Source organism: Schistocerca serialis, chromosome 3, assembly GCF_023864345.2.
Source record: "Schistocerca serialis cubense isolate TAMUIC-IGC-003099 chromosome 3, iqSchSeri2.2, whole genome shotgun sequence".
Lineage (NCBI taxonomy): Eukaryota > Metazoa > Arthropoda > Insecta > Orthoptera > Acrididae > Schistocerca > Schistocerca serialis.
The window spans coordinates 312,187,156-312,210,349 of NC_064640.1; the positions used below are offsets into that span (position 1 = coordinate 312,187,156).

At 40.6% G+C, this 23,194-nt stretch overlaps 1 protein-coding gene across 1 annotated transcript in view; it reads right to left on the minus strand.

The window, feature by feature from the left end:
- Positions 1–23,194, minus strand: part of LOC126470118 (KN motif and ankyrin repeat domain-containing protein 3) — a 400,202-nt gene that overhangs the window by 26,170 nt on the left and 350,838 nt on the right. Inside the window, exons 9-11 of the mRNA XM_050097722.1 lie at positions 17,381–17,542; positions 16,691–16,823; positions 11,356–11,466 (exon numbers count right to left, since the gene is read on the minus strand). Coding sequence (XP_049953679.1) covers positions 11,356–11,466; positions 16,691–16,823; positions 17,381–17,542 — 406 coding nt within the window. The remainder of the gene's footprint in view (positions 1–11,355; positions 11,467–16,690; positions 16,824–17,380; positions 17,543–23,194) is intronic.

Here is a 23,194-nt window from a genome sequence, read left to right on the forward strand (position 1 = left end):
TAGTTGCCTCAGCGTTAGTTTTGCATAGTGCCACTTTGCAATGCATGGTATACTTTAACCGTGGCAGCAAATGAACTGTTTATAACTTTAGCCATTTTGGAAATGCTTCTAACCTTGGCCCGAAAAATAATAATCATGTCCTTTTGGACATCAGATAAATCACTCTGTTTCTGCATTACACAATAACCGCACTGTTGTCCACATTCCTTCAACATGCTTCATATACCCTCCACTGCTAGTGCTGCGCTGGCCACAGTGGCCGTGCGGTTCTAGGTGCTTCAGTCCAGAACCGCGGGACTGCTAAGTTCGCAGGTTCGAATCCTGCCTCGGGCATGGATGTGTGTGATGTCCTTAGGTTAGTTAGGTTTAAGTAGTTCTAAGTTCTAGGGGACTGATGACCTAAGATGTTAAGCCCCATAGTGCTCAGAGCCATTTGAACCATTTTTTGCTAGTGCTGCCACCTGCCATCCATGAGTCGTTATTGCACAATGACTTTGAACATGGGCGGTGGTCACATTAATGCGACTGGACTATGTAAAAGGAAATACAATTTTTTTAAAGGACACTTTTGACAAATATAGTTGCAAATTATTTACTTCTTGTTGATTACATAGGTTCACAACAAGCTTTTTTTGGAATATGCGCCATTTTCAAGTGTTCTGTTGACATTACTTTTATACATAATTTTACTCAACATCTATGTAACAGCACTATGAGATTTTATCCCATGTTATAACTAAAAATTAAATGGCCTTTGCCATACTGTTATGATGGATAAAAAGTAAAACACAGTCAACAGCCCTTGTGTCATTCGCTAAAATGGCTGATAACACAGACAGAAAAGAACAACAAGAATGTAAGCGGTTAAAAAAGGACATACCATTAGGAAATGACAGACATTTGGAAGCTGGACGCAATGTGCACGAAGTGGGGGGGGGAAGCACCACTGCACAAATGGCTAAAGAGGCAGTGCCCAATATGCAGCCTGGTTAAAATGACCACCTCACAGCGAAAGAGCCGAGAGGAGGTCGTCCAAGATGCTGGTTGGTTGGTTTAAAGGAGCGTTAGGTGGAGGAGGGGAGGGGGGGGGGGGGGAGGGACCAAACTGTGAGTTCATCGGTTCCTTGTTCCTGGTAAAATAATTACACAAAGGAGAGAAGAAAAGAAAGGAAACGTACAGCACAATAACAGGAGAATGGAAGAACCTGAAGAACGACAGGAGGACAACCAACACTGCTATGGACAAATCAGGAAAAGAAAACCACAAGAAAACCACAGAGAGAAGCAAGAAACAGGTAGAAGTGATAAAAACAAGAGATCAGATGACCATGGCTGGCTGGCTACAAGAATAAAAAGGAAAAGCCAGCCACTCTGCGACACTTTAAAACATCCAGCCTAAAAGCATTAGAGTGGAGAACACGAAGGGACAAATGACATGTGCGAAAATTTAAATAGAATGATACAACCCCCCGTCACGTATAAAATGTAAAACTAAATTAGCCGATGAGGCATTGTCAGCTAAAATTAATGGCAGCGACTCTGGTAAGTGAAGAGTCCATCGCAGGACATACAAAGACGGACAGCTCAACAATATACGGGTCACTGTCAGGCAGGCGCAGCACCAACACTGAGGTGGGTCATCACGGCGCAGGAGGTAGCCGTGTGTCACCCAAGTGTCGCCAATGTGGAGCCAACAGAGAACCACAGGGTCCCAGCGAGAGGCCCACGTGGAGGTCTTCCACACATTCATAGTCTCCTTAATGGCACGCAGTTTGTTGTGCGTACTGAGGTTATGACATTCCGTCTCCCAAAGCCGCAAAACCTTGCACTGTAGTACTGATCGCAGGTCAGTTGCAGAGAAGCCAATCTCCAGTCAGTACACAGAAGTGCATGAACGAATGTGCTTGAGAGCACGAGGTACTGAAAACACAGCAGCCATCGGGCAAGAAATGCTGTTCAATATGTCCTCTATGGACATACGCAAAGCTGACATGATTATCAGGCTTCAAGCCGTCAGTGGAAACCACTTCATGGCCTCGGCACATGTCAAGAATCGAGAGAAAGTGGCAGTGGATAGCCGAGGGGTTAACCGAGTCCTTAGGACCATGTGAAAGGTCCAGGCAAAGCCGCAGCCTCAGTGTACACCATGGAGGTGTACATGAATGGACCTCAAGTATAGGTGGTAAAGGCAACGACTTCAGCTCGGAAAGAAAGGATCGGATACTAACTGCAATTGGAAGCCCTGACCTGGGCTGCCGATGCGGGAGATGAACCGCCGTGGGTGGGAAAAGGAAACGGTAAGTCAGATGCGCAAGAGAACTACGAACATTTGCAACGTAACTGGCCAGCAGTTGTGCATGCCTAACCTGCAATGGAGGGACTCCGGCCTCCACCAGGACGCTGGCCACCGGACTCATCCTGAAAGTTCCTGCCTCTTAGGCGAACGCCACAGTAGTGCACTAGGTTGACTAAACGTAATGCTGAGGGCACAACCGAACCATAAACCAGGCTCCCATAGTCAAGACGGGATCGAACAAGGGCTCTGTAGAGCTGCAGCAGCGTAGAGTGATCTGCACCCCAGTTGGTGTTGCTCAGGCAGCGGAGGGCATTGAAGTGCTGCCAGCACTTGCACTTAAGCTGATGAAGGTGAGGAAGCCAAGTCCATCGGGCATCAAAAACCAGTCCTAAGAATCGATATGTCTCCACTACAGTGAGTGGATCATCATTAAGGTAAAGTTCTGGTTCTAGATGAACGGTACAGCGCTTACAGAAGTCCATAACACACGACTTTACGGCCGAAAACTGGAAACTGTGAGCTAGAGCCCATAACTGCGCCATGTAGATGGCTCCCTGTAGGTGCTGCTCAGAAACACCAGTACTGGTGGAGCAGTACAAAATGCAGAAATCGTCTGCATACAGAGAAAGTGAGACAGACGGTCCTACAGCTGCTACTAGACCATTAATGGCCACTAAAAATAGATATAGACTCAATATAGAGCCCTGCAGGACCCCATTCTCCTGGATATGGGGGAACTATGGGAGGCACCAACTTGGACACAGAAAGTACGAAGCGACAGGAAATTTTGGATAAAAATTGGGAATGGGCCTCAAAGATCCCACTCGTATAATGTGGCAACGATATAATGTCACCAGGTGGTGTCGTACGCTTTTTGTAAATCAAAAAAGACAGCAACCAGGTGTTGGCATCTGCAAAAGGCTGTTAGGATGGCAGACTAGAGAGACACAAGATTATCAGTGGCAGATCGACCCCGGCAGAAGCTGCCCTGACATGGAGGCAGTAGGCCACGTGACTCCAGGACCCAACCCAACACACCATACGTTCCAGCAGCTTACAAAGAATGTTGGTGAGGCTGATAGCTACTCACATCAAGTGGATTTTCACCAGGTTTGAGCGCCGGAACGATGGTGCTCTCCTGCCACTGCAATGGAAAGATGCTATCGAACCAGATCCGGTTGAAAATGACAAGGAGATGTCATTTGTAGTCAGATGTGAGATGTTAAATCATCTGACTGTGGATCCGATCAGGCTCAGGAGTAGTGCCGGGGCAATGTGCAAGGGCACTGAGGAGCTCCCATTCCGTAAATGAGGCGCTATAGGATTCAATGGAGCATGTAGTGAACAAGAGGACTTTCCCTTCCAGCCACCATTTGAGAGTGCGAAAGGCTGAGGTTCGAGCATAGTGCACAACAAAGTGCTTGGCGATCGCAATTGTGTCAGTAGATAACACGCCATTTATGTTAACACCTGTTGGGGTCTGATACCTGAAAACAAGTTTGATCCTTGCCCAGACTTGGGAAGGTGATGTACAGTACCCAATGGTCGATGCGTACTTCTCCCAACACTCCTGCTTCTGTTGTTTCATGAGTTGGCAAATGAGGGCACGGAGCCATTTAAAGGCTATGAGGTGCTCCAGGGAAGGGTGACACTCCTTAATTGCTTCAGTGACTTCCAGCAACTACCAAGGGACTGCCTTTCACCGGGGGCATCCTAAAGAGCAAAGGATCGTGTTTTCTGCAGCAGAAAGGATTGTTGAAGTCACCTGCTGAACCATCACATCGATGTTTCCCTATGGGGGATATTCAATGGTGACAGCAGAGGTGAAAGTTTCCCATTCTGCCTTGTTTAAAGCCCATCTGGGCACGTGTCTGTGGGCCTCATGCTGGGGCAGTGACAGGAAGATGGGGAAGTGGTCACTACCACACAGGTCATCATGTGCTCTCCAGTGGATAGATGGGAGAAGTCCTGGGTTGCAAATTGATAAATCAATGGCCGAGTAACTACCATGAGCCACACTGAAATGTGTGGCAGTCCCAGTATATAAGAGGCAGGGGTTGAACTGAGACAGTAAATTTTCGACATCTCTGCCTCAGCCATTAAGCACGGTGGCACCCCCACAAGGGGGTTATGAGCGTTAAAATCTCCCGAAAGTGGAAAGGTTTACGGAGTTGATCGATCAGTGCATCTAATACAGTCAGGGCACTGCACTATTTGGAGGAAGATATACACTGCAGACAGTTATTTCCTGTGACATCCTTATTCTGACAGCCACAGCTTCAAGGGGGGTTTGAAGGGGCACAGTTTCACTACAGACCGAGTTTAGGACATAAATGCAAACTCCACCTGATACTCGATTATAGTCGCTACGGTTCCTGTAATATCCTTTATAGCAGCGGAGGGCAGGGCTCCGCGTTGCCGGGATCCAGGTTTCCTGGAGGGCAATGCAGAAAGCAGGTGCCATGGCTCAGCCAGGTGGTGGAAGAAACCACCGCAATTCCATTGGAGGATGACGTCGTCATGAGACTGGGAAGGCTTGGAACATTCAATGAGGCAGTTTACGCCTCAGGGTCACCTGCTGCACTGACTTATTGCCTGAGCAATCTCTATCCATTATGTCTGAGGGTGAAGCGAGATCTAGGTCATCAGTGGATGTCAGAATCTCCACATCATCTGCAGGTGCAGAGCTTGTGCGTAGCGGTGGTGTGCATGCCACCGCAATTCCCTTGGTCTTGGGGCTCTTCCTTTTGGATTTCTCTCACTGCTTCTTGGGTTTCCCCAGCTGGGAGGACTTCACTGATACAGTCTCTGGGACTGAGGATGAGCGTGAAGGCCTACGACCAGCTACTTTTGGGCTCTTTAGCCACTGGCAGGTGTTATCTTTCCCACTAGTAGAAACCTGGGAAGAGAGTGACCAAAGGGACCCCTTCCTAGCGAGAGGAGCCAAAGAAGACTTATGCTTCTCCAACGCAGAAGTGGGGACTGATATCCCTGCTGGTTGGGGGTGTGTTGCCTCCAAAGTAGGTGATGCAGGAGCAACAGGGAGGGAAGTGCCCCCCACCATCAAGGGGGCAAGTGTGGTCCTTCGTCTCTGAGAGCTGACTTTATGTGGTGCAATGGATGGCGCTGTAACAGGAGTGACAGTGGCGGCATAAGATGATGTCATGCGCATGGCATCAAGCCATTCAAATTTCCGTTTAGCCTCAGTGTAGATCAGTCGGTCCAGGGTCTTGTATTCGATTAATTTCTGTTCCTTCTGTAGAATCTTACAGTCCGGCGAGCAAGGGGGATGATTCTCTACGCAGTTGACACAGATGGGAAGTGGGGCACATGGAGTGACCTAGTAGATAGTGTCAGAAGTTCCATGCGGCTTTTCGCGGATGATGCTGTAGTATAAAGAGAAGTTGCAGCATTAGAAAATTGTAGCGAAATGCAGGAAGATCTGCAGCGGATAGGCACTTGGTGCAGGGAGTGGCAACTGACCCTTAACATAGACAAATGTAATGTATTGCGAATACATAGAAAGAAGGATCCTTTATTGTATGATTATATGATAGCGGAACAAACACTGGTAGTAGTTACTTCCGTAAAATATCTGGGAGTATGCGTGTGGAACGATTTGAAGTGGAATGATCATATAAAATTAACTGTTGGTAAGGCAGGTGCCAGGTTGAGATTCATTGGGAAAGTCATTAGAAAATGTAGTCCATCAACAAAGGAGGTGGCTTACAAAACACTCGTTCGACCTATACTTGAGTATTGCTCATCAGTGTGGGATCTGTACCAGGTCAGGTTGACGGAGGAGATAGAGAAGATCCAAAGAAGAGTGGCGCGTTTTGTCACAGGGTTATTTGGTAAGCGTGATAGCGTTACGGAGATGTTTAGCAAACTCAAGTGGCAGACTCTGCAAGAGAGGCGCTCTGCTTCACGGTGTAGCTTGCTGTCCAGGTTTCGAGAGGGTGCGTTTCTGAATGAGGTATCGAACATATTGCTTCCCCCTACTTATACCTCCCAAGAAGATCATGAATGTAAAATTAGAGAGATTCGAGCGCGCACGGAGGCAGAAGCTTCATATGGGATCTGATGCAGTGGAATGGTCTCCAAAGGTTTTTTGTCGAGTGACAGATATGCCTTGCTGTCCACCTCAAATTTCGAGGGTTTAACATCTTGGAGCTGTGAACTCATATTTAACTCCACAAAGAGATAGAGCCTTCCATGTAGATGGATTCTAGTAAGTCTGAGTTAGATTACCACAATTTAAATTCAACAGGGACTACTACACATACTACACTAATTAACCAAATGCCTAAATGGAACATTTGTTAACTAAAATGTTCCAGGTGGTAAACTTGACATTTAAATAAGAAAGTTGCAAGATTTAGGTCCTCAATAGTGAACCTTGATAATTCTTTCTTTCATTAAGCAGCAGTGCTATGAGGGAATAAAAAATTACTGGTTACATACAACAACCAAAAAATTCATAGATATAAGGAATGTTATAGACTTATATGACACTATTTATCCCTCACATCAAAAAGAATATAATTATAACTGGAAATTCTAGGAATATTTTATTGTTGATTGATAATGCCCTAAGCCAAACCTCACACATTTAACTAAAAGAAACGTCGAAATTTTTTTTTTTTTTTTCTTTTTCCTCCTAACATTACTTAAGTCCTTCAAGTGAAGGAGCAGGGAGTCTCTGAAAACCTTGAATGTTATTTCAGAACTGTTGTTTCAGTACTGCTCTGATGGAGGAGGAATACGAAAAACATTTCAGCAACTGCACTGAAATCAACTAGAATGATGGTGTATGCATGGCAGGAGAAGCTTGGGCTATGTCGACGGTACTACACAAGCAAAAGAGCTTGGAAGAAGCTCCTTTATCAGCTGAGTTTATCAATCAAATTCAAGAGCAACTTAACATTAAATTTCTATGAGAAATGGTTGGGTTGATTATAGCATCCCTGTGGTTTGAAGAATACAACCGATACATTTAAGAATGGCTCAGATGTAGTGGCAGTGAGCTTGGCTATCAAATATTGATGGACAATGAAACCACTGTCACTGTTAACAGCTAAGAGCCTTGTGACAACTGTCACAAAGAAAAAGAAACATCCAGTGAATAATCATTTCATTTCACTGCCTTGAGACAACTATGAAGCGGTTTAAACAAGAAGAAGAGAGCGTGATGCTGTCCAATTGCTGTCTTTAGCAACTGCATGAAATTTAGTATAAAAAGTCTCAGTTTTGCTGTAGAAAATTTGTATTTGTTTTCCTAAACTTTAATGCAGTTAATATTGGAACAATAGCAGAAGGTGCCAATGAGGAACAAAATTGCCAGGGCTGATCAAGGATGTCAAACGAACCTCAGAGTTGAAAATTGAAGAAAGGGAAGAGATAACCTAATTCTACTTTATAAAAGGTACATATTTGTGAGCAATGAAACAGATGTCGTTCTAGGTTTAACATCACTCTTTCTTTGTTTTTGCTATAACATACACACTGATTTACCATCCAAATGGCATTTATCTGAACTCATCTAAAATGCAATGGTTCACCACTGCATCCTTATCATTATCTAGGATTGGGGAAAGAAATTTTCAATATTCTTTTTGAAGGAACCCTCTAGGTATTTGCCTTAAGAGATTTAGTGAAACCTTGGAAAACCTAAAACTGAATAGCTGGATGTGTATCTGAACCTCCATACTCCTGAATGAGTGTCCAGTGCCTTCTCAGTGTGCCAGTACAGCCACAGTTGAGTGCACTCACTGCTTATAGTTCACTACGTCTCGTGATATTAAACCGCTCTAAATCAAAGTCCCAAAGTTCTACAAACACACAATACAACAATACACGACAAGTCACTTCAGAAGACAATTTGACAAACAGTAATTGTGCCTGCTCATTATTGTGTAACTGATGTTTGAGAATGAAAATGTGTCCCGAGCAAGAACACACATTTCTAAAATCAGCTTGATACATTTTTTTGTTGTTTTTACAATTCTGTTCTGGATTACTATGGAGAGTATTTATGTAGAAAAGGCAAAGAATGTTTGTGGAAATGTTGACTTTTTATCTCTGGTTTGGTTAAGAGAGTGATTAGTGCTGGCTGCATTTGCAGTAAATTGTTTTCCCCACTAGAGCTACCACAAATACACGCCACTCCAGATGGCTTATTTTGCAGAAACAGTAACAAGTACATTTGCTAATACCTACTGCCTCAATGTAAACTGTGTTATCTGCATCAAAAGTCACTTAAAAAAAATAAAAATGTGCAATATGATTGTCAGTTAGGACTATATAATTTTTTTAAAATCACGTTTTGATTTTTTAACAGCGTACACACACCAGAACATTTGGGGCACATTAAAAAATGTATGTGATGCTGGGACTTGAATCCAGCTCTTCAGATTTGCAAGCCCTGTGCTTTGTGAGCATGCCTCTCATACCAATCCACAGTTTAAACCTGTCACTAGTCCCACTCTGTACCACTCAAACTTCCTGCAGGCTGTTTGACAATTCTGTAAAGTTGGCACTTTTGCAAGATAAGGAAAAAGATGTCTCCACTGTAAATATAAAGATAAACAAGTGAAAAGTTAAAGCCTTTAGATGTTCCTTAAGGCATACTTGTGTGCACAGCAGGTAAGACAGACTAACCCTGAAAGGCAGAGCACCACATTCCAGTTAAAGTCCAGTACACTGTTCTAACTTGTCACCAATGTTTACTGAAGTTCACCTTCACAAAAGACCAAAACTATGTAGTCTCAGTACCACCTGTGAAGCTGTGGTTTACATCACACTCACTCATGTATCCTTCTCTGTGAGGTATTGGTACTGCAGCACTGCACTGGAGCCTATGAAGGATATGGGAGGCACAGAGGTTAACTAGGGAAAATTTGATCCTTTAATCTGCCCAAGAAGTGTGCTTGGATAATACAATAGGTGTCACCTCACCTGCGAAAGGTGGAGATCCAGGTTTGAGTTCTGGTAACACATCTCCCCTTAAGGTTTTTTTTTAGTAATATCTCTTTGGAAAGACAGAACACTCTCTGATCTCTAAGATTCTAGGCCAGACTGAATTTCAGCTTATCAGAACCTAGAAAGATCTCCTTAATGGCATCACCAAGCCTGAATATAGGGTCTAGAGCTAGAGCTTCACCATTTGTATACATAAATACCCACAAAATTCATACATGCATCAAATGATGCAATATCACAATGTAGAGCATTAAGGTTGACAGTGTGCCCAATGCCAGGCAGCACAGAAATGGAGAGGAGCTACACCATGAGCCAAATGAAGAAATAAAGTTAAGTTTGCGAAAATAGCATGATCAAGAATGACACATGTGACTAAAATTGACTTTGTATGTAACAATAGATGAATGATCAGTATTATAGAACTGTACTCTATATCTGATTTTGAGAATTCAGTTTCACTTGATCTCCATGTAGTGTAATCAGAGCCTCTAAACACTATGGTATGGAATCTGAGAATCTCAGTAGGTTCCTGGGTACTCTCCATTAACACAGCTGGTATACCAGTCTACAAAGTGAAAACAGGACCATGACAAACAAGTTGCTGAACAAATGTACTGCAGCCATGATGTACGGGTGACAATCAAACAAACATAAAATGGCACTTTCCAGGCTTTAAGAAGACTTACACATCCCTCACCACAAGTAAGTGGATGTTGTCCTGTTGCAACATGGCATGTGGAGTTGCCTGAAGAACAGGGAGTACCTCAACCACAAGAGTCTGACGTAGCAGTTACTGTCCACATTCTCTTCCAGAAGTAGGAGTCAAGACTGCATGCTGTATCCAATGGCAACCTAAACTAAGACACCTGGCATTTGTCCATTATGTTATTCAACAATGCAGGCTTCCAGACTGATAAGCAAGGCAATGTCTAACTTACAGAAGACCATTGCTGTAAGGGATGATAAAGTAGGATTTGCAAAACACAAAACAAAACAAAAAGAATTGTTGCTCAGCATATCAATGAAACTGAGGCAATCTCGTGCATGATACAGCATAAACCACCCAGAGAATGGGGTCAAACAGTTGCCACTGACAAGTTTGTTTCAGTGATGCGGCACTGAGGTGATGCATGCTGTATAGGCTGTTATGGTCAGATGGACAAGTTGGTCACCGTCTAATGCTGTGCTAACACCGCATTGTTTAATTCCCAATCATCACTGTACACAGCTTTGGCATATCTGCTGATACAACATGCACATTAATGTCTTAACAAGAAGTCTAGTATGGTGCAAAATGTTATGATGTGACACACCCATCTTCTGGAGACCCAACATTCTCACTCACGTGGTGATATCATCTGACTTTAAGGTGGCTTACTGACACTTCTTTATTTATTTCTACTGCATATGAAAGCCCTAAAACTTACAGAGTTTCTAGTAAACAATCACACACGACAGGCTGCTAATGCTCTTACATGTAAGCAGTGTCTCTACAATCTAAATCATTTATTGTTGGTGTCTAGTTCTCCTCAGCCTCCAGACACTGAATTCATTTGAACCACTGTTTCTCAATGTTGTAATTTTCACAAACTGTAATGCAACTGAGCTAAAAATTCATGTGCTTCATGATCTACAGGAATGGCAAACAATAACTGAACCAACTGTTAAATGAGAACAGCTTGCAGTAACATTTGATTTGAAGTAAAATATTACTATTTCTGTTAAGTACATCTCTCCCCACCTCAATTTATCCCTTGGACAATTGCATACTTTTGTTACAGCTTAATGAAACAGCTTAAAAAAAACCTCATGTTATTTATGAGTTTCTTTGTGAGCACCTCAACAGCTCCTCGAAGTTATACATGTTCCTTTTTCCTTTATCAATGACATACCACAATCAAATTAGTACCTTGAGGTGAGCAATAAAACTAATGAGAACAATCAAAAAGCAATAATACAACCAGTCAAAAGATTACAGTGACAAATTTCAATTAATTCCACCACTAGCATGCATAACATGTAATATTCAGTCTCTACTGAGTGACTATTACACAACTGAAACAGTTATATGTACTTACACTCATGTCAGTCATATTGACTACATATTCCAGTAATTGTGAAGAATAACCTTCAATATAATCAAGATAATCCTCCACAGCTAAGGGATCAACATTCTTGCCCCCTGATATCTGGAACAGAAAAACAAATCTGATTTTACATTTTGTTATGGCTTTTAAAGAACTATGTCAAAAGAACTAAGAAGCACACAGACAGACAGACAGACAGACACACACACACACACACACACACACACACACACACACACACACACACACACACACACCTCTCTCATGCGAGGAAGGGGGGGGGGGTGTTTGCACATATGCACACGTGAGAGAGAGAGAGAGAGAGAGAGAGAGAGAGAGAGAGAGAGAGAGATATTGTCACAGTGGGAAGTAGAGTTTCTACATGAACTTTAAATTGACTCATTCGTATTCTCACCACCAGCTTTCTTGACCCATGCGACCAAATTGATACTATTTATGGCTGGATGGTGTGAACAGCCACAAACTTATCTGACTAAACTGAATGATGATGCTTCTCTACAATTGTCCAAGAGCTTCAACAACTGCCAACAAACAGCAATGCAGCAATGTGACAACATTCATCCATTCTGCTTTTGTTCATTCATTTGCTCCATTCTTCATTTATTTGTTTACTCACTGTAATCCTACTCACTACAACAATGAAACTGACACATTTGTAGGAATCATTGGGATGAGGTCTACAAAAAATGAAAATCCACGAAAGCTGACATGCTCAGATTATTCTTGGAACCCAGAGCTGGCTCAAACCTGAAGTAGAAAGATCCAAAATATTTAACAAGGCATGGAATGTATATCGAAAAGACAGATTATATGCCATAGGAGGGAGAGTGTTCCTTGCCGTAGACAGAGATATTGTTTTTATCTGGACGTGTGTAACAGGCCTACGTGATCTCGGGTTAATTACTGAATGTTTTTACTGGCCACCCGATTCTGCCGTGACAGTTTTAAAATCATTCACAGAAACTCTATGTGATAGGGATTAGTGATTATGGTGTCATAAAGATGAAAGTTGCTGAAGTTAATAAATCTATGAAGAAGGCTAGCAGAGTGTTTTTGCTGGGAGGAGTAGATAAGCAACTGTTAACAACCTACTTAGGCAATGAATGGATACCAGTTAGTTCCTATATGACAGAGGTACAGGAACTATGGGCAAAGGTTAAACTGGTTGTAAATTGCACTGTGGGGAAGTATGTGGTGAGTAAGTAGATTAAGGATGGGGGAAGGCCCACAGTGGTTTAGTAACAAAATATGGAAATCACTTAGACTGTTGCACTCTCAGTTAAAAATAGAACACACCAATGATAGACAAAATTTTGTAGAAATTTGTGCGCTTATCAATCCACAAATCATACCTCAGCAAACATCTTGCTGAGAAAATTCTGATCCTACATAAAACAGCTATGTGAGTTTGAGGCTTCTATCCAGTCACTCATTGGCCAATCTGGTGTAACAGTAGAAGACAGCCAAAGGAAAGCCGAAGTTTTAAATTTCACACTGAATAACTCATTCAGGCAGAGGACTCATACAAACATTTTGTCGTTTGAACATCACACAGACTCCCATATGGAGGACATATAAATAGGCATTCCTGGCATAGAGAGGCAACAGAGAGAGTTGAAAACAAATATGTCATCAGATCCGAATGGAATCTCAGTTCAGTTTTACAGTTTGAACTTTACAGCATTGGCTCCTTACTTAGCTTGTATTTATAACAAAACTGTTCCAAAGCACAAAACCGCAACTGGGGAAAAAAGTGCAGGGCACTCCTGTATGCAAGTTGGGTAAAAGAACAGACCTGTGAAATTACAGACTAATATCCTTTGGCTTGCTGCAGAATTCTTGAACATATTCTGAGTATTAATATAACATATTTCCTTCAGGCAGATAGGTTCTGTCCACAAATCAGCATGGATTTAGAAAGCATTGCTCATGTGAAACTCAGCTTTCCTTCTGCGCACAATATCCTGCGAACTCTGGATGAAGGGCAATATACACATTCCATACTCCTAGATTTCTAGAAAGCATTTGACGCATTGCACACTTAATGAAGGTACAAGCATACAGAAAAGGTTCCCAGGTATGCGAGTGGCTCAAAGTCTTCGAAGGTAACAGAACCCAGTACATTGTTCCCAATGGTGAGTGTTCATCAGGGACAAGAGTATCATCAGGAGTGCTCCAGGGAAGTGCAATAGGACCACTCTTATTCTCTATATACATATACAATCTGATGGATATGAAGTGGAACAAGCACATAAGTACAGTAGTAGGAGAGGCAAATGGTCAACTTCAGTTCATTCGGAGAGTTCAGGAACGTGTAGTTCATCTGTTAAGGGGATGACATATAGAACATTAGTGTGATCTACTCTGGAATACTGCTCATGTGTTTGGGATGTCCATCAGGTCATATTAAAGGAAGACATCCAAGCAATTGAGAGGTGGGCTGCTAGAAATGTTAGCAGTAGGTTCGATCAACATGCAAGTATTACAGGTATGCCTCATGAACTCAAATAGGTACCCCGGAGGGAAGGTGACACACTTTTTGAAGAACACTATTGAGAAAATTTAGTGAACCAACTTCTGTGAATGACTGCACAACTATTTTACTGCTACCACGAAGGTAAGAGAAATTGGGGCTTGTACAGAGGCATATACAAAGTTGTTTTTCCCTCACTCTGTTTGTGAGTGGAACACGAAAGGGAATGACTATTAGTGGTACAAGGTACCATCCAACATACCCGATAATGTGACTTGGGGATCATGTATGCAAGTGTAGATGTAGAAATTGAAGGAAGAAGCACTTTATAATACATTGTGGAGGCCACATGAGATCCTTTTTTATGAACGAGCACTAAAACTAAAATGTTACCATCTGCACACTTTACAGGCATAAAAGCATCAGGTCATATTTACTTCAACTTCATAACTGATAGTAACATCATTTCAGCATTCCAAAATCCCTTTCATCACTGATTAGTATTGCCACAAAATGACGTCGTCAGTTGCAATATTCCAGAATGTTCTAGAAACTTTTTTCCCCACTAAAATAGTATTAACTAGTTGAGGATCACATTATTGTGAAATGAGGAACAAAATTTCATGTATACACAACACAGTATTATTACTTGTTTAGTTACAGAATAATGTCGGGGTTTGGCAGTCTAGCAGTAAAGAAGTTGCCTGGAAAACAAAAGGTCGCAGGGTGGAATCCCTAGTCAGATCATGGATTTTGCAATCTGTGTTTTAACCTATCCATCACCAATCAACAGTGTGGGGCATCACCTGCACTTGCAGCACGCCACTGAGCCACACATTATTATTATTATTATTATTATTATTATTATTATTATTATTGAACAACAACAGTTCTGCACACTGTCATAACTTGTGGTAAATGAAAAACTGAAGACAGGAAATATTGACATATTGACAACACTTGCAGCACCTCTAGAAAAACTGAAAAGTAGCTTACTAAGAACCAACACATTATTGGTGTTGCATAACGTAAAGTACTGAGATAAGAGACTTGAATTAAAGTGTACCTTCAGGGCATTGTAAACAATACCCAGAAATTAACATATAAACTATGAAACTGTAGTTTTAGGATGCTGTGAGAGTGAATTAGGTAAGTGGCAATGAGTCTCCATTTCCAATTTTAATTTTTGTTATTACAAAATAACTCTCTATCACTGGTAAATAATTCCTTTATAGTGTCTTTGATACTCCCAAAAGAAAGCCATCTGGCCTCAGAGCAATTAGTGTACATATATCATAGTTTCAAACATGTGGGAACTCAGCTTAGACATGAATAAACTGGCAGTTTGCAGAAAAGGTAGAAAGGATGTACACCATTACTAATTACCAGTGACTGCCTACAGCACCCGTACGGTAAAGAGATGGTACAATGTACCATAGAATTTCTCCCATTGCAGCAGGTTGTTTACTACTACTCACTTCGACACACAAACTGCTACTAACAGACTGACATCTCCTCCTACCTATGCTGAGTAAGAAAAGGACGGAATGAAAAGTAGACCATATCTATGTTGGGAATATGTTCACAAAGTGAAGAGCTAATCCAAAAACAAACTAACACTGGGCCACCACAAAGATCTACATTTTACAGTAACAGAAGTATGCACTTACGTATGACACACCTAGACTGTAATCTGACAAACAGAAACAACTATGTTCTGTAAGACAGCTTCTTTGTCAACTAGTAACTATAACTGAATGGGTAAGTTGAGTTGGAGTCATGTCCACTTTTTCCTTTTTTTCTCTTTTAAATTATGTTTATCAGAGATTACTGATCACCATGTGTGTATGCATCATTTGGTATAACAAGCAGTCATGTAGTAACAACAGAAGAACTGGATAGTTGATTATGTTATGGTACTGAGTTAGAGAATGGGCCATGTCCAGATAAAGAAGTGTATAATGAACCTGTTCTAAGCATACCCATCATTCTCTGCTTTGCTGTATTCTGGTTGTGGTTGTATTTTGGGTACATTATGAATAATGAGGTATGCTCATAACACACGCTCATTGCTGTAATGAAAATGAATAGTATAAACTTTCATAAGACAATCCTTCCACTGCAAACAAAAATCTAGTGACTTTATTTGTAAAGGTCCACCTTCAACACTTAAACTGTACAATTTCTGTGATCAAGATGGACCTTCATGTGCCGTAACATGATCAGGGACTAATTTACAGACATTATGTTTTCAAATGATAGAATCCTAGTTGCCTCATCAACATCACCACCTTTGGAAAAGAGTCATATTCAGTACATTCCAACTGTTGATCACATTTGATGACTTAGCAACACCATGACAACATGCTTAAAACTGTTGTTTAATAAAACAGTCTCTTCTCTCTCCTAAAAAATTTGCTTTTCGGAACATGATCCCCTTTCCAACTCACTGCTTAAGATATGGGTGCCACCTCTGACTTTAAAATAAAGCAGACTGGTGGACTGCTGTTTGTTGGAGAAATTTAATTTAGCTTATTTTAAACACAAGATGACAGTTTGAAACCATAATGGCACAATTTGTTTGTAAGACACAGACTTATTAAGAGTGGCTGTTTTACCTGTTTTTTCAAGAATTAAATGAATCTTTAAACAGCCAACAACACTACATAGGGAAAGGTCACAATTTTTGCAGAACCTGTAACAGTAATCTCCCTTATTTTTATGACTATTAATTTCATGATTAATAATGCTTAAGTGAAACATTAGAGGATGATTGGTAATAGAAAATTTCAATTACAGATATGCACTGACAGTAAGTAACTGTTTGCTCACCCTGAACCACTCCTTCTGCACTATATTCGCAGCATTTGACAAATGATGAGGCAGATCCTTCTTTGCTGATGGTTTTGTTAATGAATCATTTATAACTTTAAGGGCAGCCTTCATCTCTTTACTAGGTTCCACCCTGAAATTGAAGTAGTCATTCTTATTACAGAGGCAATGTTTCCAACACCAGAAAAGGCTCTATTTGTGATTAGTAAGTACATTATGTGTGGTCTCAAAGATGATGTCTCATGCACCTGAATGATGTTAGTCATTATTGTATGATAATCAGTAAAACATAAAATATTTTCACATGAACCTCAATTTACATACCAAATAATGTGACAAAATACTGGTAAATCTAGTTTATTATTTGACTGTTGTTCTTAATGACAGTAAGCTGAAAAGTAGCAAGCAAATTTCATTCTGAAGAACAGTATCCTGATTATTCTGTCAAAGATTTTCATTGAATACTTCATCCATATGTTCATTTAACTTGTAACGTTAGTAGCAATGTAACTTGGTAATTTGTTTCCCACGTTTTGTTATGGACTTACTTATAAATGAAAGGCATAAGAAAATATTCCAGCGGCTACTCCTCCAGCCAATGCAGAACTTCCCAATGCAGTGAATTACTTAAGTAAAACACAAAAACATTTTATCTGACAAATGTAATCGTTATAACTGTTGACTGCACACCTGTTTGGTCTTTCCAGTCGTTCCAGATTTTCCACATTACCCAGATTTGAGGATGCATCTGACGTTTGTGTCCTCGCTAGCTGATACGATCCCATCCATGTTTCCCTTTCTTCCAATGATAGCGGACTTCGAACTGATTCATGTGCGTTTGTGCTAGAAGTCCTGTAATATAACAATGTTTTCTTTAAAAAAAATTGCTAGTTAATAACGCAATTATTGAACACTGTGCTAAATTCACACATGTATAATTCATCTTCAACATATAAAGATGTAAAGACGCGTAATTGAAAATTTCAAATGACTCATGTTCTTACCTAGCAAGTTTCATAACTTTGTAAAAAACAAGCAAGCAATCCAGAATGACGGCGATGATGTACAAGAGTTAATAAAAACAAAGCGCAAACATATTATAAGTAAAACATAAGCTACGCAACCTAATACACCATAACAAACATATGTACTGTATCGCTTTGTCTGTCACATCGATTCTCTGTCGATGCAGCACTTTGACAGATGAGACAGGGAGAACTAGGAAAGGAAAGAATCATTACGATAAGTTCCTGTAAATTATTTGGATCAGTTTGTTTAAACTTTATTTTTATAACAACGTTATGATAGCGCTAAAGTCATAAAACAAGAGTTAAATTACTAGGTTCGTGGCAAATAGGTGAAAAGCAATTGTATACCGGTACCTTAAAATAAAACTTAACACTGATATGGGTAGGAAGGTAAAGTATTTTTGTGCAAAAGCATCTTAATTTCCTTTTTAAGTTTTCGGTTGTAAGAAGACTGCAATTGTTTCCTCGGGCCCTATCGAATCTCTGTTTTCCAACAAAAAACACACATATTTTAAGAAACTGATTACGAATTTTGAAAACGAAATAAATAATTAAACACCACTGCCATGTCTGGAAACCTGAATGGTTTTAATAGACACTAACAACTAATATAAGTATTAATATTTTTAGGGTAGTGTAATTGCTATTACTTGACTTTAAAACTATATGTAAAATCCACTATTGCAATTTTGGCCGCGTGGCCGAAGTGTCATGAGACAATGGAAATATTATGTACCCAACTTATAAACCTGATGACGTACAGCATACATGTGAGATTTTTTTTACAGTTTTGACATGACCATAAATGTAATTTTCGCATTACGCCACTTCTTAAGGGTACCATGGCCGAAACTGCTATGGATAAATAGTTTTACAGTCAAATGTGAGCATGGTGCCTTTTAAATAATTCCCATAGTTTCACTTGGACTGATATGGACGTATATATCTCTCCTTGCTTATTACGCTAATTTTCTCTCATGAAACATGCAAACTAGAGACATGAACACGTTAGTTTGTTTATTTGATGCAACACACTATGGTGCATCAGCTCCGTTTTGAGGTCTGAGAAGTGTTCTATATGCTCTGGTACAATCGCTTATGAGCTCCTTATTGGATATGGTTCATATTCTTCACCACTTCTATATTTTTGTGTCTTTAATGCACCAGAATGTGTCTAGTCAGCTGATAAAATGCTATAACGGAATAAAAATTTTAAATTGTTGTTTAAAATTTATTGTTTCTTTCATTCGTGAAACTATGCAGTATGCAGTATGATAAACGTGTTTCAAAGCAATCTTAACATTAATTACATCTTTGTCATTGAGCTGTCATACTGGACAGCCTGGCGCAAACTGGCAAAACAATAACACGTACGTATTATCCGTATTATAATTAGGCATATATCCAGAATAAAATAGAATCATTCATAGCATAAGGTAAGTATGTAGATGAATAAAAGTGGTAGGACAGTTTCCCCTATTTTCAGTCATCCTCCAGTAGACAGCCATCTAGGCATAATTAAAAAAAAAAAAAAAACACTATGTAACATGGCTATATTCTTTTGGCTCACAAATCGTCAGCCATTCTCTCTCATTCCTGTGACTTATAGTGAGGGCAATGAAAAACCAGTAGTCAGCCGCAAACATGTGGAGAGCAGGGGTTCGTTTAAGTGTGATTTTTTTTATGAATTGTACAATGTGCGGTGTTATTTTTAAAAGGTCGATAGATTGTTGTTATATGTCAAAGCTACTTAAAAAAGTGACTGAGTGACTAAGGGTATTACAAAATTACGGAATGAGCACTGAAATTGTTTTTAAACATATTAGGTTAAGCATTATTAAGGGGGGTTGTCTATAGCAGACCCAAGTAATACATAGAATATATAATGGCTCATACTGCATTTAAATCCCATTTTTATCATCTGTAAGCTTAGGTCTTGGTATTTATTTTCGGATCAGGAATTAGAGATTTAAACACACAAAACCCAGTAGTAAGTCTAGTGAGAAAGAAGGATGTTGACTACTCGCATCCTGAAAACTATTAGTCAACTACCTCACTCAGTACTAAAATGTAATTAAAATAATGTTCAGTAATAATAACAATAATAATAATAATAATAATAATAATAATGTATAGGTAATGAGAAATACGAAAAAATTGTTCCACAACTTATAAAAATAAATATTATTTTGCGCATTCATATAAAATGGCTTCTGCTAAAGAGACCCAATTAATTAAAGCACTGTTTAAAGTCTCGGAAAATAATTTAAGCATTAGAGAAGCGAGCCAGTGTTATGGTGTTCCAGGAGGAAAACTGTAAGACAGGCTACATGGACGGGTCCTGAAACGGCCGAGAAGAATGGGCCCAGAGGCTGTTTAGAGCTCAACTGGTAGATTGGTTGATTCAGCTAAGCAAATGTGGCTTTCCCAGGAAAAAGTACGAACTCTTAAACACCCTTCAGAGTATTGTCAGACCTGACAGCGGAAAAAAATCCATTCACAGATGGGTGGTCAGGTAAAAAATGGTACACTTCTTTTTTGTGGGCAGCACAAAATACTTAAAGACCGATTCATGAGGGCTTGGCCAAAGGACGAGCCATTGTAAGAGAAGAAACGATATGAAAATGGTTTTGGGAGCTTGAGGGACATCTGAAAGCCATGAACTGCGAAGATATTCTGACAGATCCAGACAGAATAACGAATGGGAATGACACCAGCTTCACTATGTATCGTAAGATAGGTAAGCTGCTAGACTTAAAGGAGTGAAAAATGCTTGTCAAATTGAAATAGGAAATTCAAAGGAAACCATCACCGTCTTGTTGGTATTCATAGTAAGCGGTAAAACAATTGCACCTACGATTGCTTCTGCTTATGTACGACCACTGAAGGATGTCAAGGATGTCATTGAGAGTATACCACAAGGCTGGTTCCTTGGGCGGTCAGATTCTGGTTGGATGAAGAGTGGCATATTCTGGGACTATGTCGCAAATGGCGTCAATGATTCGATTGCTAAAAGTACCATTAAAAACTAGTTATTTTGTTAGTAGATGGCCATCGAACACATCAGACAATGGAACTTAATGAATTTTGTTGCAAGAATGGCATAATCTTTCATGTACTACAACGTAACACTACACACATGACGCAACCAGCAGATGTGAAAGTTCTCAAATCGCTAAAGTCAGAGTGGAAGAAGGCTATCCAACAGTGGCAAGGTCGGCCTCAAAATTTAAATTCAGTACTGACAAAGATACCCTCTGTCCTCTGTTGTATGACGTTTTGAAAAACAGTGAGAATCATCTGATCGTTCATCTGAAAGTGGTTTTCATGAATGTGGTATTTTCCGTTCAGTCCAGATGCTGTTGATTATACAAAATACACTGAAGAGCCAAAAAAACTGGTACACCTGCCTAATATTGTGTAGGGACCCCGTGAGCACCCAGAAGTGCTGCAACACGACATGGCATGGACTTGACTTATGTCTGAATTAGTGCTGGAGGCAAATGACACCATGAATCCTGCAGGGCTGTCCATAAATCCGTAAGAGCACGACAGGGTGGAGATCTCTTCCGAACAGCACGTTGCAAGACATCCCAGATATGCTCAATAAAGTTCATGTCTGGGGAGTTTGTGGCCAGCAGAAGTGTTTAAACTCAGATGAGTGTTCCTCGAGCCACTCTATAACAATTCTGAATGTGTAAGGGGTCACATTGTCCTGCTGGAATTGCCCAAGACACAATGGACATGAATGGATGCAGGTGATCAGACAGGATGTTAACATAAGTGTCACCTGTCAAGAGTCGTATCTAGACATATCAGGAGCCCCATATCACTCGAATTGCACACGCCCCACAGCTCCACCAGCTTTAATAGTACCCTGCTGACATGCAGGGTCCACGGATTCAGAGGTTGTCTTCATACCTGTACATGTCCATCCACTCGATACAATTTGAAACCAGGCAACATGTTTCCAGTCATCAATAGTCCAATGTCAGTGTTGACGGGCCCAGGCAAGGCATAAAGCTTTGAGTTGTCCAATCATCAAGGTTACACGAGTTGGTCTTCACCTCTAAAAGCCCATGTCGACGATGTTTCGTTGAATGGTTCACACGCTGACACTTGTTTTGCGGAAGGGTTGCACTTCTATCACGTTGAACGATTCTCTTCAGTCTTCTTTGGTCCCATTCTTGCAGGATCTTTTTCCAGCCGCAGCGATGCCGCAGATTTGATGTTCTACCGGATTCCTGATATTCACGGTACACTCGTGAAATGGTCGTATGGGAAAATCCCCACTTCACCCATACCTTGGACATGATATGTCCCATCGTTCGTACGCCGGCTATAAGACCACGTTCAAACTCTCTTAAATCTTGGTAACCTGACATTGTAGCTACAGTAACCGATCTAACAACTGCGCCAGACACTTGTTGTCTTATATAGGCGTTGCCGACCGCAGCGCCGCATTCTGCCTGTTTACATGTCTCTGTATTTGAATACGCATGCCTACACCAGTTTCTCTGGCACTTCAGTGCATATACAAAACACAATGGAAAAAATGACTAATGCTATCCCTTCAGAGCCCGTAAAACTACAGGATCATAGCTTCAAGTCTGCTGTACCTCTGGTCAATTCAATATAAAGACAGCTATCTGAGAGGGGTGCGAATGTAGACGCAGTGTTAGAAGAAATCCATACAGCTCATCTTACTGCATTTCCCCATGAAACAGCATGGGACCACTGCACACCACTCTTCATCCAGCCAGGAACAGCATCAACTACGCAGGAAACAGACGAAGATCCAAGGAGCAACATTCAGGACACAATTCCAATGGTGAGTAATTCTGATGCCTCGAATATTAAAATAGAACCAGGGCTATGTAGCATAGGAAATAATTGTGTTTCCAGGCAGAAACAGAGTGTCTTTGTAGTGAAGGATCAAAACTAGTGCCTAGGTCTAGTGAATCGCCAATTACACGATCACATAATACAGATCTCGTAACTACAAATCCAGACAACACAGCAGAAAATAACTAGTTCAGGATTCTGTTCCTTGTATCCAAATTTGAGAGGAAAATTATCTGAATGAAACTGAAAAATCTCTTATGTTGTCGGAAAAAGATGCGATTACTATAAAAAAATCAACACCAGAAAATTTTGAAAAGCATCACCTTTGGTTCGGACCAATATTAAGTAACAAGAAGCACAGACCTGTTCAAGAAAGTGCTCCAAGTGCCATTTCATCAGCACCATGGTGTGAATTCTTTCATCAAAAAGATTAGGCCAAGGTGAGGAAATAAAATTGTAACAACAGAGGAAGGAGGAGTAAGAAAACTGGAAATCTCTTTGGAAAAGATCCAAAGGCAAGCAGAGGTGGCTCACATTCAGGTTAGAGGAAGAAGAAAATTTAAGAGAACAATGTGCTGTATGTAATGATGAACTTACTGGTGATGTTGAAGATGAAGATTTGAGAAAGGTT